Genomic DNA, 12600 nt, shown 5'->3' with positions numbered 1-12600 from the left:
GGCCGCCCGCCCCCTTCCCCGGCGCTCAGCCGTCCGCCCCGCCGGCCCCGGCGGCGCTCCCGGGGTGGTGTCCCCACGCGAGCACCCGGGGCCGGTGGGCGCAGCCCTCCGCTGCCCGCCGCCGCTGTCGGCCGCAGAGCAGCTTTGTCATGCCGGGCGCCGAGCACTTTTCCTTCGCCAAGTTTCACCTTCGGTGACACAACTTTTCCGTGTTTCTTTTTTCGGCAGCCGCCGCATCACGAGGCTCATGAGCACACAGGTTGGTAATACAGCCGCCGGCCGGATCCGCGGCGACCAAGGGTCGCCGGTTCAGCGGGCCGTTCGGCGCTCGCCTCTAAGTCGGGTCCCAGCCAGTAGAAAAACCAACGCTCCCGGGAGCGAGAGCCGCGAGGAGCGCCGGCCCGGTTTCCAGGAGAACGGTTCACATTGTTCCCCTGGCTCCGAAAACCACGCGCAAATCCGAGAGCTCTTGTTAAGTCTTAACGTTCAATAAACCCCCCCAAGGGGAGAGGCGAGCTCACGCACGGAGAATCAAAGGCAAAAGAAGCAGGTCAATTCACAATACTTTCAAAGTCGTGGTTGAAAGAAGATTCTGAAAATATCCATAGGCATATTCAAGAACTGCGCTCAGCCTGCCTTCTTTAGGTTGTTTACTTCTACTTTTAACAGCGGCATAAATATTTTAAGAACTCGATCTGTTTACTAACTCCCAGCGCAAGAGCAGAAGAAACGCTACCTCCGTAATTTGGAGGGATTTTTTTTTTTTTTAAACTGGGTGTCAAGTTTGTTATTAAACTTACCTATAACCTTGCAATAGACTCATCACTGTTAATTACGGCTGTTAAAACATAGGTTCTGCAGCACAAGAGAAACATTACATGAGTCCTAACTTGGAGAACTATAATTAATATGCTCGTTCAAGGCGTGTGTCTCTGTTAACAAGATATATTTTTGGAAATATTATCTAACTAAAGGCAACATAAACAGTATAAGAAATAAAGCTCGCACTTTATTTTTCCATTTAAAATGAGTTACATAATAAGTAGTGAAAAGCTTCTTCCATGGAGCAACCCTTTGAGGGGGGTTAGGATTTCTTTAACTGAAGTTAATATAGCTATTACAGGAGAAAATCCAGACAGTTAATGAAAACCACTGACGTCTGTTCAGGAGAAAAGGAGTGGGGGTGTGCAGAAAAGGTGGGGGAGGAGGCAGAGAGAGGGAGGGAGGAGGGGGTGAGGTTGAGAGAGAAAGAGAAGGGAAATGAGACAGATGATTCTGATGGGAAAAATAAATAAATAATTAGGACTTTTACCCAGTCCTGAATTATGGGTAAGCATAGTCTTTAGAACACAGGTGAGATAAGCTCTCAGACACAGTTCTGGGGGGAAAAAAAAACACCATTATTTTCAAACTGACAGATGCTTAGATCTTGAAAGATAAGAGTCATGGCCAACTGAGGGGAGCTGCACTTCAGAAAGTACAAGTCAGAATGTCCAAAGCCAAGGAGGAAGGAAAAGGGCACAAGGGCACCCCTAAGGCTTACGGTAGGACTAGGTTTCTCTCAGTACAGTGCCTGGGATGGATAAGTCACTCAAGAAATCTGTTCAGAAATCTCTTTGGGTGCACAAAGATCACTGCCCTGTAGCAATCGTGCCAGTATAGGCAACTCTTCCTAGTCATGTCTATGTTGGTAATTGGCAAGTAATTTTGTCCCTGGGCAAACCTGGATTAGAAAAGAATCAACTGTGTTGCCTAGAAAGGCAGTGTTACGTGTATCAATCCTGGATAGCTTGAACGATTTCATGTCAATCCCTGGCATATGGTCAGTGCTCAAAAGAACTATTGTTATCGAATGCCAAGTTCGTGTGCCCAACGTTGGAGTCTGGAGCAGAGAATCCCAAACTCCCCAAAGGGTTTCAGCTAAGCATCCCTAAAGCCCAGGTGAGGGCGGGGTGGGGGAGGTGATCAGCTCCAGCACAATTCTCTTAGTGGTGAGGTAACAGGGCGATGAATTTTATCAGTCCTTAGGCCCCAAAGGTCTGGGGGGTACTTGCACCTGATCATCAAGTAGTTAACTTCTTCCATTTGGTGGTGGGTTTTTAGCATCTGAAAAACTCAGGAAATGTGCATGAGATACTATCATCTAGGTACTTCAGAGAGGAACTACCACAGAGGCTATGGGGGAGGGGTCTGTCAGGGGCAGACCCCACAGGGTTCTGCTCCTGTTACATTGTATTTTAAGACCCCGACCAAAATAACTTCTCCATCCTGTGTAGATGTCAAAAACTCACCCACTGACATTAATTCCTTGGTGTTAAGAGGCACTGCCTCTGGCAATCCTTTGTTCAGTGCCAGGTACTGTGCCAGTAATTTGGGTCCCACCAGCTGTGTGAGCTCACACAAGCTACAAAATCTCCCTAAATCTTCAATTTTCTCATCTCTAAAGTCCATAAATACTATTTGCCACTTCATTTGCCTGCCATGAGGATTAAATGAGATATATATATATAAATCATGAATGCCTAGTAAATAGTAAGTGGTCCATAATTCAGAAGCTACTATAATGGTAATGATAATAACTATGATCATTATTATTACTATTAAATGATGAATAGACACCCAGGCTTAAATGAATTCCCTACCTTGCCTAGATCATTCAACAAATACTCCTTATGGGCCAGGTAAGTACAAGACCCTGTTGAGTGCCCGAGGGTGGGGGGTCTTCCAAGAAACCAGAGGACAAGACAAGGAGAAGGGGTGTCAACCGGGACAGAAAGCCGGCTGCCTGGAGAGGTTTCTAGGTCTCAGGAACCACAAGTGGCATTCTGTGAGATCAATAAAGGGAAAACTAAAATGTGATGATAGAAATAAAAATAGTAGTTGCCTTCTAAGGGGGAATGATTAGAAAGGAACACAAGAAAACTTTCTGGGGTGATGAAAATATTCTATTATGTGGGTGTAAACATTTGTCAAAATTCATTGAGATGTACACTTAAGATCTGTACATGTTATTGTATATAACCTTTAATTACACCAAAGGAAATTGGGTTCATACCATTTTTTTTTAAATAATTCTTTTATACTTTGGCCTCTGACCAGGCCTGCCTTTCACCAGAAGATTTTTTTTTCTTTCTTCTCAGATCCTACTGACAGGGTCCAGAAAGGACAGACATATATACCTGAGAATTCCTCTGGGCGATAGTGATTGTCCAGAACAAATCTTAAGTCTCTGCAGAAGGCTGAGAGCAGGCAGGTCGAGCAAAGCTCAGTCCAGCACTGATGCACCCCCTAGACCGTCCACCTAAACCTTACACCCACAGAAGCTAAAGGTGCTGCCAGGGTTTTAAAGACTCAGCATGGATACCTACTACCCTCTGCCCACTGCCTATGGGGATGGTCATTAGCCAGTGACCCTAATACTATTTCCATTTGAAAATCAATGCGAAAAGTAATTTACAAGGGCAGAAGCATGAGTAGGGCCTGAGAACTGCCTGACAGTAATCTCAACCTACAGTAATTGTAATTAAGGTTTAATGTTTATTACAAACTCAGATCCCTAATAAAACAGCCCTTCACATTTCCGTCGTGCCCCAAGAATCAAGAACATCTCTCTTTTCTAACATAAAAGCCTCATCTTTAGGATTAATATCCTGGAAAAGAGAACTTTCAAGAAAAACAAATGGCCATCCAATTAGAAATTAGAACTGCAGGCTGGAGTGGGGGTCAGGATGATTACTATATGCTATTTCACTTTCTTTAGGAAATTAGTGCCATTTACCCAGAAATCCACACCCCTAAGAAATGTTTCACCAGGATATGGCATTCAACAAAGACGAAGTGCCGTGTGAAGTACCATGCTTAATAATGTCAGAATTCTGATTCAAATAAGTTTGTAGAACTGGTCTATCACAAATAGATAAGCTACCTGTTGAGCTGGTGAGGACCAACTAGACTAAACCATGCTACATAGGATGACGAGCCTGAAGTCCACTCCTCAGCCTGCGCGACAAATCTATTGCAAACGTGTTTTCTGGATGCTTCTGGATAGGGAAACGTAAACCAGTGACTAGACCCAGTGATTTCTGCAGACGTTTGTCTCCTCTACTAATGGCTAAGAGTATACTTATGTGCCTAATCTTCACCTTCCAAAGATCATGTTAAGCTTAGCAAGGTAATAAACATGGAGGATCCCCTTCACTCGTCACACTTGAATTCATGGGAGGTTTTTTCCTCCTCCCTGAATTGTTTAATCTTGGCAGTTATCTTCTATTCCTTTCAAATTTCTCAACTCCAAAAATACAAGCCATAATGAAGCAGACACTAGAAAGCCCTTTTATTGGATATATTTGAGGAGCTGCAACACATTCCGGTTGTTCTGTGTTGATTGTAATTCCCAGAATGAGTAGTTGATTTGAACATAAAACAGCACAGCTGCAGAAAGACCTGGAATGTTAACAGTTTTGTCTCCCTAGTGACTGTCTCACACACAGATCAGCCCTCCAGCTTACCACCCAGACCCTGATTCCAGTTCTCTCCCCAGCTCTGGTCCAGTGCTCAGGGCCACCCTACACAGCCCAGCACTAGGCGTGGACCTCAACCCTAGAGCTCACTTTCTGCTTCTCATGCCTCAGGCAACATCCTTTCCCACTCTAACCTCCTTCACATCACCAGCCCCAGGATGCATCTGAACCCTCTGAAAGGACTTGAACTGTACTGGAAAGAGACATAGAGGAAACAGAACTAAGAGAGAAGATACAGCACCCCCAACCCACATCCCCCTCCTGCTCTAGCCTGTGGGTCAAGAAGAGGCACAGCACTGGAAATAAGAATGAAGAGGATCTGGGGGTATTGTTCACTCATCTCTTGCACCTCTGCCCAGGAACAGATTAACAATTCTGATCAGAGATCTCCCTGGCCACACCCCCTCACTGAAGCTGTCATCACCATCTTGGAAACAGGAGACAACCTGGGGCTGATGACCCTCAAACCACACTGGTCCACAGTGACTGATTTCACCAGGTGAAAAAAGAAGTCCCTTCATGAGTAATAGGGAGGTTATGATTGCTAGTTTTTAATAAGAGGTCACCAGCGTCATGATTTCTTGTGGGTGAAATACCTCTCAACAGCTGGTTGGCCTGGCCCAAGCCCAAGAAAGACACTTGACAGAAGCAATCTCAGTAATCCGCCAAGACCAAGATGAGCTTTAGGAATGGCCTTCAGGGTTCAAGACTTGAGATGCTGGCTGCCTGACTGCAATGGCCTTTCTTAGGTAGGGTTGGTGGGGCTACTGGAAAAGGCCAGGAAGTGAGCTGAAAATGAGCTGTGCCCGTGAATGTACATGGGCACCGTAATCTGTTAGAGCAACAGCTGTCCAAGTGGCTGGCCTCTCAGACTATGCGTGGAATTGTCCCGCATTGCTCAGCAGCCAGCAGGAACCCAGCCTGATGTGAGTGCTGGCCGTCTCAGAGAACCCACAACCCACAGCCCACATGGCCTTGAAATCTGTCTGGAAGTGATGGCTCTCTGGCTAAGCACGAGGGAAGGGGTTGCTGGCAAAACACAGACAAAGCCAACTAAACCCAAACTCCAACTACAAACCAAATGACAGTTTCAGTGGTTTTGGCCACCTCTTGCAGCACACGGGATCTTAGCTCCCAGACTGGGGATCGAACTCAAGCTTCCACTCTCATGCCCCCTACAGTGGAAGGGCGAAGTCTTAACCACTGGACCACCAGGGATGGCCCAAACCAAATGACAGTTTGGAAATCCACAACTAGCTAGCACTTTCACTCAATCCACAAATGATCTGCGTTTATCTGTAAAAGGCCACACATCTTCCAAAAGCCACAGGAACACAGTTGCCATAAACCAGACACAGCCTTCACTGAGTACTTTTCCAACAGAGAACTGCTGAAAAGACCTTATGTGACAAGGTAGAGAAGAGTGAATCAAAGCTAAGCAAGTATCTGCTTGAACAAACAAATGTTACGCTTTCTTCTCCCCTGAAACAGAACTAGGTCCTCCTGTTCAGGAGCTGAGTGCCCCAGACTATATATTCATCTGCCAATTTAAAAGTTTGTGCAAAGCCTAAATAAATACACAAAAGATGATTTGCTGCACAAGAGGCCATTTTAATACTTTCAAACGCAATCAAGATTCCCCTCCTACCTCCCAAAGAGCCTATCTTGTCTGCCTATGTTACCAAAAAAGGTTACAGAAAAGATCATTGTCCATCACTGGTGTTAACCTCAATGAGTTGAAAAACATCATTTAAAAAGACAAAGAGCAACTGAGATGCTCTGAAAGTCGCATTTCATTAAGGAGCACAAAACAACTTACTAATTATCTACTACCTATGTTTTAAAAAGTCTAGAAACTCTGTTCACAGTCATAAGAGTCCCATCTCCTTGGGGAAGTAAACTCCCTTCTTAAAAGTTGTCTTGTAAAATTACACTAATTTATTCTAATTACAACTGTAATTCCAAATGCTAATTACACAATTCCTACAGAGAGGTATTCCCTTTCAAGTGAATCAACATAAGAAAATGTTATGACATATGCCTAGTAAAAACTTTCATTATTGGGTTACAGAAACTTGGGCCAATAATGTTTCCAGACTTGTTACTCCCCTTCTGGACAATTACAAATTATATTCCTAGAGCAGCATCTCATTTTCTGTGAATGAATTTGGTTTCAGGATCCCCCCAAAGGTAGCCTGAAATAAGCCTTAAGTAATCACCTGATGGAAATCAAGGACCAAAGTTCCAGAAACAAACTTGAAATACTCCCAGGTGCAGAAAAGGAATACCTTGCCTACGTGCTACCTTGCCTTGGTGGTACCAACTTCAATTGCATTTACCTTTCCGGGCCCCTCGAGGGCAAACAAAAACAGTCTAACGACCCTGAAGTCACTTTCTCTTATCACACGAATACCTGTTTAAAACGCACAACAATGAGGAAAGCTCTGGAGAAGTGTAGCAGGAGTTCTACTTTCCGGGTGACCGGTTCAATTAATCTGTGCGCTTCAAACAGCCAGCGGGCATCAGTAGGTCCGAAGGGGGTGACCTCGAGCCTTGAGGCAGGCTCTGACCCTTAACACCACGGATGGCAACATTGACCCTTAGCACCACGGATCTAAACTTCCCCCCGCCTCAAACTTCTAGAGCCTCTCGTCGACGCTTCGCCTAGTTGGGAGAAGCGGCTCCATTTAGAAACAAGGGATAAAGGCCCTGAGCTGAAGACTTTGACAACTTTCCGCGGGGGAGGGCTGACGCTGCCCTAGAATCTCCCGGGAAAGAAAGCTCCGGAGAGATGGGGAGAGGCGAGAAGGAGAAGAGGAGAAAAAGGAAGAAGGGAAGGAGTGGGAGGGAAGGGAGCCCCAGGGCTCCAGGGGGAATCGGGGCCCGTGAACGAAGGCTGGGGCTCCCCCCGCGGCAGCCCCAACTTCTGCAGCCGCGTGCACCCGGCGTGGGTCGCTGCGGCTCGGCGAGCCTGGGGCCCTCGGGCCGGTCCAGCCCACTCCGGCGTCCGCTCCGGGGCCCTTCCGGACACTTGCACCTCCGGCACCTGCCGTTCCCCACGGCTCTACCACACCCCCTCTTTATCTCTCTCTGTGCCCCTCTCCGCACCCGGGGCTCCCAGGATGTTGTCTCGGGTTTACAATCGGGAGCTAAGCCGGGCCCTTAGCAAGGCCACAGCTAGGACGGGTGGGGGTTCGGGGGGACGCCCCCTCCTGCTCCTGAGTTCTCCCCGGCCTGCGCCCTGTTCCGCTGCGCCTCCCCAGCCCGCCGGTGGGAGGCCCCAGGCCGAAAAGCGCTCTCGTGGGGGGGAGGGGGGGAACCGGCGGCCGGGCGCCGCGGGCCAGGTGGTTGAACACCCCCCCGAGTGGAGGGACGGGGCGCTCCCCTCCCGCGGAGGCCCGCTCCCGCCGGGCACTAGTGGCCGAGGGACCAGAGCCTTTGTTCTCCCGGGGCTCGGCGAGGCGGCGCTGCCGAGGCGCAGCGCGGGCGGCGCCGGGGCACCGGGATTGCTCACTTTTGCACGCGGCGAAGGGAAGGTGGCAAGCTCCTGCCTTCTGGGGAGGGGACGGGGAGAGTTGGGGAGCAGGGGGCGTGAGGGGGAAAGGAGCGTGGGGGGAAGGGGGTGCGTGTCTCGGCCAGGCTCTTTGTTTGCATTGGGGGCGGGGAGAGGGGGGGCGGAAAGGTGGATCGGAGCACGGGTTCTAAGAGTGGGGCAGATTCCTTCCTGAGTATGTCACCGTGTGGCACCCGCGCAGCACACAGATGCACACTCGCGCACACGCAACACGCAGGCACTCGCACCGAGAGGCGGCCGGCCGGCGGCAGGCAGCGCTGTTCCCGGCGCTCCGGGCTGCAGCACCTCCGTCTGCCCGCAGCGCCACCCGGGTGCGTCCGGAGGGGGGAATGGAGAGAGGCTGGTGGCACTCGCGGGGCGACAATCCCACGAAGAAGGAGGGAAAGTGGTGCAAATTCTGAGCCCCCCACCCCCACCCCAGCGGCCCGCCCCCCCCCCCGCCCCTTTCTCGCCCGGGGTCGCAGAGGTCACGGGCAGATTAGGCTGCGGGAGGGAGGCCGGGAGCCGCCGGAGGGAGGCGCGCACGCGAGCGGGCGAGGGAAACCAAGGGAAGGGAAGCAGGCGGACTCGGCGGGCGGGCTTACCCTTAGAAGCATCTTTCTCCTCTTTGGGCTTGGTCACCTTTCCACTCATAGATCCCAGCTTGCTTGACAGGGTTCGGCCAGGAGACGGAAGTCCTCGCCGAGCGGGCCGGACTTGGGAGAGTGCTTAGGGCGGCAAGTCGCGACCGCGAGCTCCCCTCGGTGTGGCTCCGGGCGGAATCCGCTGTTCCCCAGCGCTGCCACCGCCGCCGCTGCCTACGAGAGAGTGGGGAGGAAAGGAGAGGGGTGAAGGAGGAGCCGCCGCCGCCGCCGCCGCCACCGCGAGCCCGAGCGGCCGGCCGCGGGAGGAGCCGCGCGCCTGGCTCCAGAAGTGCAGAGACAAAGCGGCGCGGCGCTCCCCCCGCGCCCCGCGTCCGCCGCTCATGCCCACCCGCCCGCCCGCGGAGAGCCGCGCTCGCCACCCCCGGAGCCGTCGAGACGTGCGGCCGGGACTCCCCGGCTCGGCCGCCGCGGGCCTCCCTGGGCTCCGCGCCGGCCGCTCGCCGGGCCAGCGCGGGCCTCCCGGGGAGTTGCCTGGGAGTGGGCTACCCGCGCGCCGGCGGGCCGCTTCCCCCGCCTCTCCCCATACGCTGCGGGCCGCCAACTCCATCAAAATAAAACGCCGAGGAAGGTTAAAACACACACACACACACACACATCAAAACAAAGACGAAAATATTCACTTAAAAATAACGAGGCTCCCCGAAAGGGATATGTTTGAACATGTGATGAGCAACGTGTGAGCCTGTTACACCGCAGAGCCGCGCAGCTCCTCGCCCGCGGACAATCGAGAAGGGAGGGTCGTCGCCTGTCTTTTTGTTGAACCAACGTTCCAGGTTCCTATGATTTTGCCAAAAGGGGGTCCCGAGTTGCTGGCGGGCAGAGGAGCGGGACGCGACGGCCCTTACCTGCTCTCTCTCTCCCTACACCCACACCCCCTTTGGAGCTCGCCCGCTCCCTCGCTCGCGCTCTGCTTCCAAAGAACTCTCGGGTCCCGGAGAGCCGCGAATCGGCGCGGCGGCGCCTTCTATATAGACCACAGGGTACGGGCTCGCGGGGGGCGGGGGCCGGCGAGGGCGGGGCCGGCACGGAGCCGCCTGCGGGCTGTAGTAAAAGAAGAGCTCGGCAGGGGCGCGCCGACGTCAGCCGCGGGGTGGCCAAAGCCCCGCCAGGCCGGCGAGCGTGTCGGCCGGGCGGCCCCCGGCCCCTTCGGGGCGGGCAGGACCCGCGGGGGCCGCCAGGGCGGACTCGCACTGTCGGCCGCCGAGATCGAAGCCCGGGGCTCCCGTCTCCCCCTACCCCGGCCCCCGTTACCCTCCACCCTCTAATCCGGGCGCCCGCCTTCCCCGCAGCGCTGCTGGGGCCCGCGCTGCTCACCACCTACACTTTGGGGACTCCGCTGTTGGCAAGTGCCTGCACCCAGCGATGGAATCTCAGTCCGGGAGTCGGCGACTCCTCGCCTCCGGCCAGTTGCCCAAGTTGAACCAGCCGGACTCTCCGTGAGGAGGGCGCGCTGGGATCTGGGTGTCAGTAGGACAGAGAGTGAAACTGACAGCGGCCGCGGCCGCCTCCCACCCCCACTCCCCGCACACAGGCCCCTCCTCCTAGGGCTGGTCGCTCTGGTTGGCAACCTAGGCACAGAGTGCCCACCACGCGGAATGGCCAACCCCAGACAAACCGAGCGAGGTGGGACTGGGGCCGGGTGCTGGAGAGGGATTAGCGGATCGGCCTGTCGCCTGGAGCACGCTAGTGACCAAAGAGGGACGGTCCATGAAGATCTGAACTAAAGGGAAACAGCTCGGAAATTGTGCAAGAGAGGGGCGATGGGGAAGACGAGAGAGCCAGGGATAGGGAAGGGGGACAGGGTAGCCCTGGGACATCCTAGGAAACCCTTTGCGCGCGATGGCCCCGTTCTCGGCACGTGGATACCCGGAAGGGCGTGGGACCGGGGTGGCCGCTGGCAGGACTTGGTCCTGAAAGCGGTCCATTAATCAGACCATAGGCTCCAGCCTGGCGGCAGAGACGCGGCAGCGACTACCATACAGAAAATCCGTTTCCCCTCGTCCCACCCAACTCCACCCGCTCCTTAATTCGGTTTCGTTAATGGCATTAAACCAGGCGAAGAAATTATATAGATGGATTAGTCTTACTGAATCCCAGGCGGTAACTCAATTACGAGAGCCTGCTGTGTCTTTCAAGACCAGGAGAGTGGGTTGCCCCTGCCTCCAGCCCCGGGTCTAAAGGTCGGCAAGCCTCTAAATTCAATTTGCAGCCTCTGTCCTTGGTCTGGAAGGAACTCCAGGCCTATTTTTCTTGTAAATAATATCTAATAATCTGGAAGTTGATGACACAATGTGATTATCCAACCCAAGTTTAGATCATTAATATCAGTACTCTGGGAAAGAAGGAATTTCTCTTCAACTGACTGGAATTCAAAAGGGATGGAAACCTGGGTGAATTTAGAAGAAAGATGAAGGAGAGAGGGGTTGAATCCTCAGTTTACACCCAATAATGGTCAGTTACTATGGATTTAGTACCTACCCTGTGCCAGGCAGCGGGCTAAATGCTTTACATCATTATCTTATTTCATCTTCACAAAAAACCTAGGAAGTGTTATTTCCATTTTACAAATGAGGAAACTGAGGCTCAGAGAGGTTAAGTAACCTGCCCAGAGGTCACACCTCCTAGTGGTGGAGCCTGGATAAAAAAACTAGGAGAGCAAATAGGAAACTAGGTGGGTCTGTCTTTTCTGTGCTCTTCTATTAGACAACATGGTCTCTCAAGACTCCTATCAGCATCTTAAAAGGCAGGGGAAAGCAGATTTTCACTGAAATCTGCCAAGCATGAAACCCCTCAGTCTTTTCAAACTCCCTTAACTCAGCATGTTCAACACACACACACACACACACACACACACACACATTCCTCTCTTGTGTACATGTAACATTTGCTTTGTCTACATAACTCCAGTAAGCAACAAGACCCTCTTTCGGGGAAAGGGTCAGTTTCTGTCCTGGGGGTTATTAAGCATGGTGTGCATCCTGAGTATCTAAGCTTTCCTGACACACTAAACTTTCCAGAAAGTTCTCTGCACAGAGAAGACTCCCCCATCCTACCAGCCCTATTACCAATGGCACCTCTGGCACAGGTAACTTCTAGCTGGAAGCCAGATATCACCCCATTTCTTGAAGGACAATAATAGTTAACATATGACTAAACCTAGGTGTGGAGAAGGAAATGGCAACCCACTCCAGTATTCTTGCCTAGAGAATCCCATTGACAGAAGAGCCTGGTGGGCTGCTGTCCATAGGGTCACACAGAGTCTAACACAACTAAAGCGACTTAGCATGCATGCATGCATTGGGGAAGGAAATGGCAACCCACTCCAGTGTTCTTGCCTGGAGAGTCCCAGGGACAGAGGAGCCTGATGGGCTGCCGTCTGTGGGGTCATACAGAGTCGGACACGACTGAAGCGACTTAGTAGTAGTAATAAACCTAGATGAGTTTACATGATTGTGGTGAGTTGAAGAGACATCTGCTTGGGAGCATGAGTGGAGTCTGCCTGTCCATGCAAATAGACCAAAAAAAGTGTGTTTCTTCACCCCAAACCACTCTGCAAAAGAAATAATCAGAAGATAAAGAAACTAGACATTTCATGCAAGAACAATACAGCGATGTGTGTTCATTTGGGGGCAAATCAATGACATCATAAAGATATTCATGCCAGAGACCAAGGATCATGAATATTTAAGGACCAGGACAAGTTATCTCCTCTAAACAAAGCTTCTGAAGATTCTGCTAGGGAGGTCACGGCAGCCTCTTCTGTGAAAGGCATGGAGGCTTTCCCTTTTTCCAAGCCCCGTGAGATGTTTAATATGAACAAAATGGTAGTGGCTCAGAAAAATCCATGCTGCTGTGTCCAGCC

At 51.6% G+C, this 12600-nt stretch overlaps 1 protein-coding gene across 4 annotated transcripts in view; it reads right to left on the bottom strand.

The window, feature by feature from the left end:
* The window catches only part of FGF13 (fibroblast growth factor 13), a 532825-nt gene that overhangs the window by 499537 nt on the left and 20688 nt on the right, over window positions 1–12600 (bottom strand). Inside the window, exons 1-2 of one of the 4 annotated variants that reach the window (XM_043459605.1) lie at window positions 10060–10206; window positions 8679–8891 (exon numbers count right to left, since the gene is read on the bottom strand). In XM_043459605.1, coding sequence (XP_043315540.1) covers window positions 8679–8727 — 49 coding nt within the window. In that variant the 5' untranslated portion in view covers window positions 8728–8891; window positions 10060–10206. Of the gene's footprint in view, window positions 1–8678; window positions 8892–9583; window positions 9708–10059; window positions 10207–12600 lie in introns of those variants that run through there. The other 3 variants (XM_043459604.1, XM_043459607.1, XM_043459602.1) reach the window with 3 other exon arrangements.

The sequence above is a fragment of the Cervus canadensis genome, chromosome X, assembly GCF_019320065.1.
Source record: "Cervus canadensis isolate Bull #8, Minnesota chromosome X, ASM1932006v1, whole genome shotgun sequence".
NCBI lineage: Eukaryota > Metazoa > Chordata > Mammalia > Artiodactyla > Cervidae > Cervus > Cervus canadensis.
This window is presented reverse-complemented; position numbering and strand designations above follow the sequence as displayed.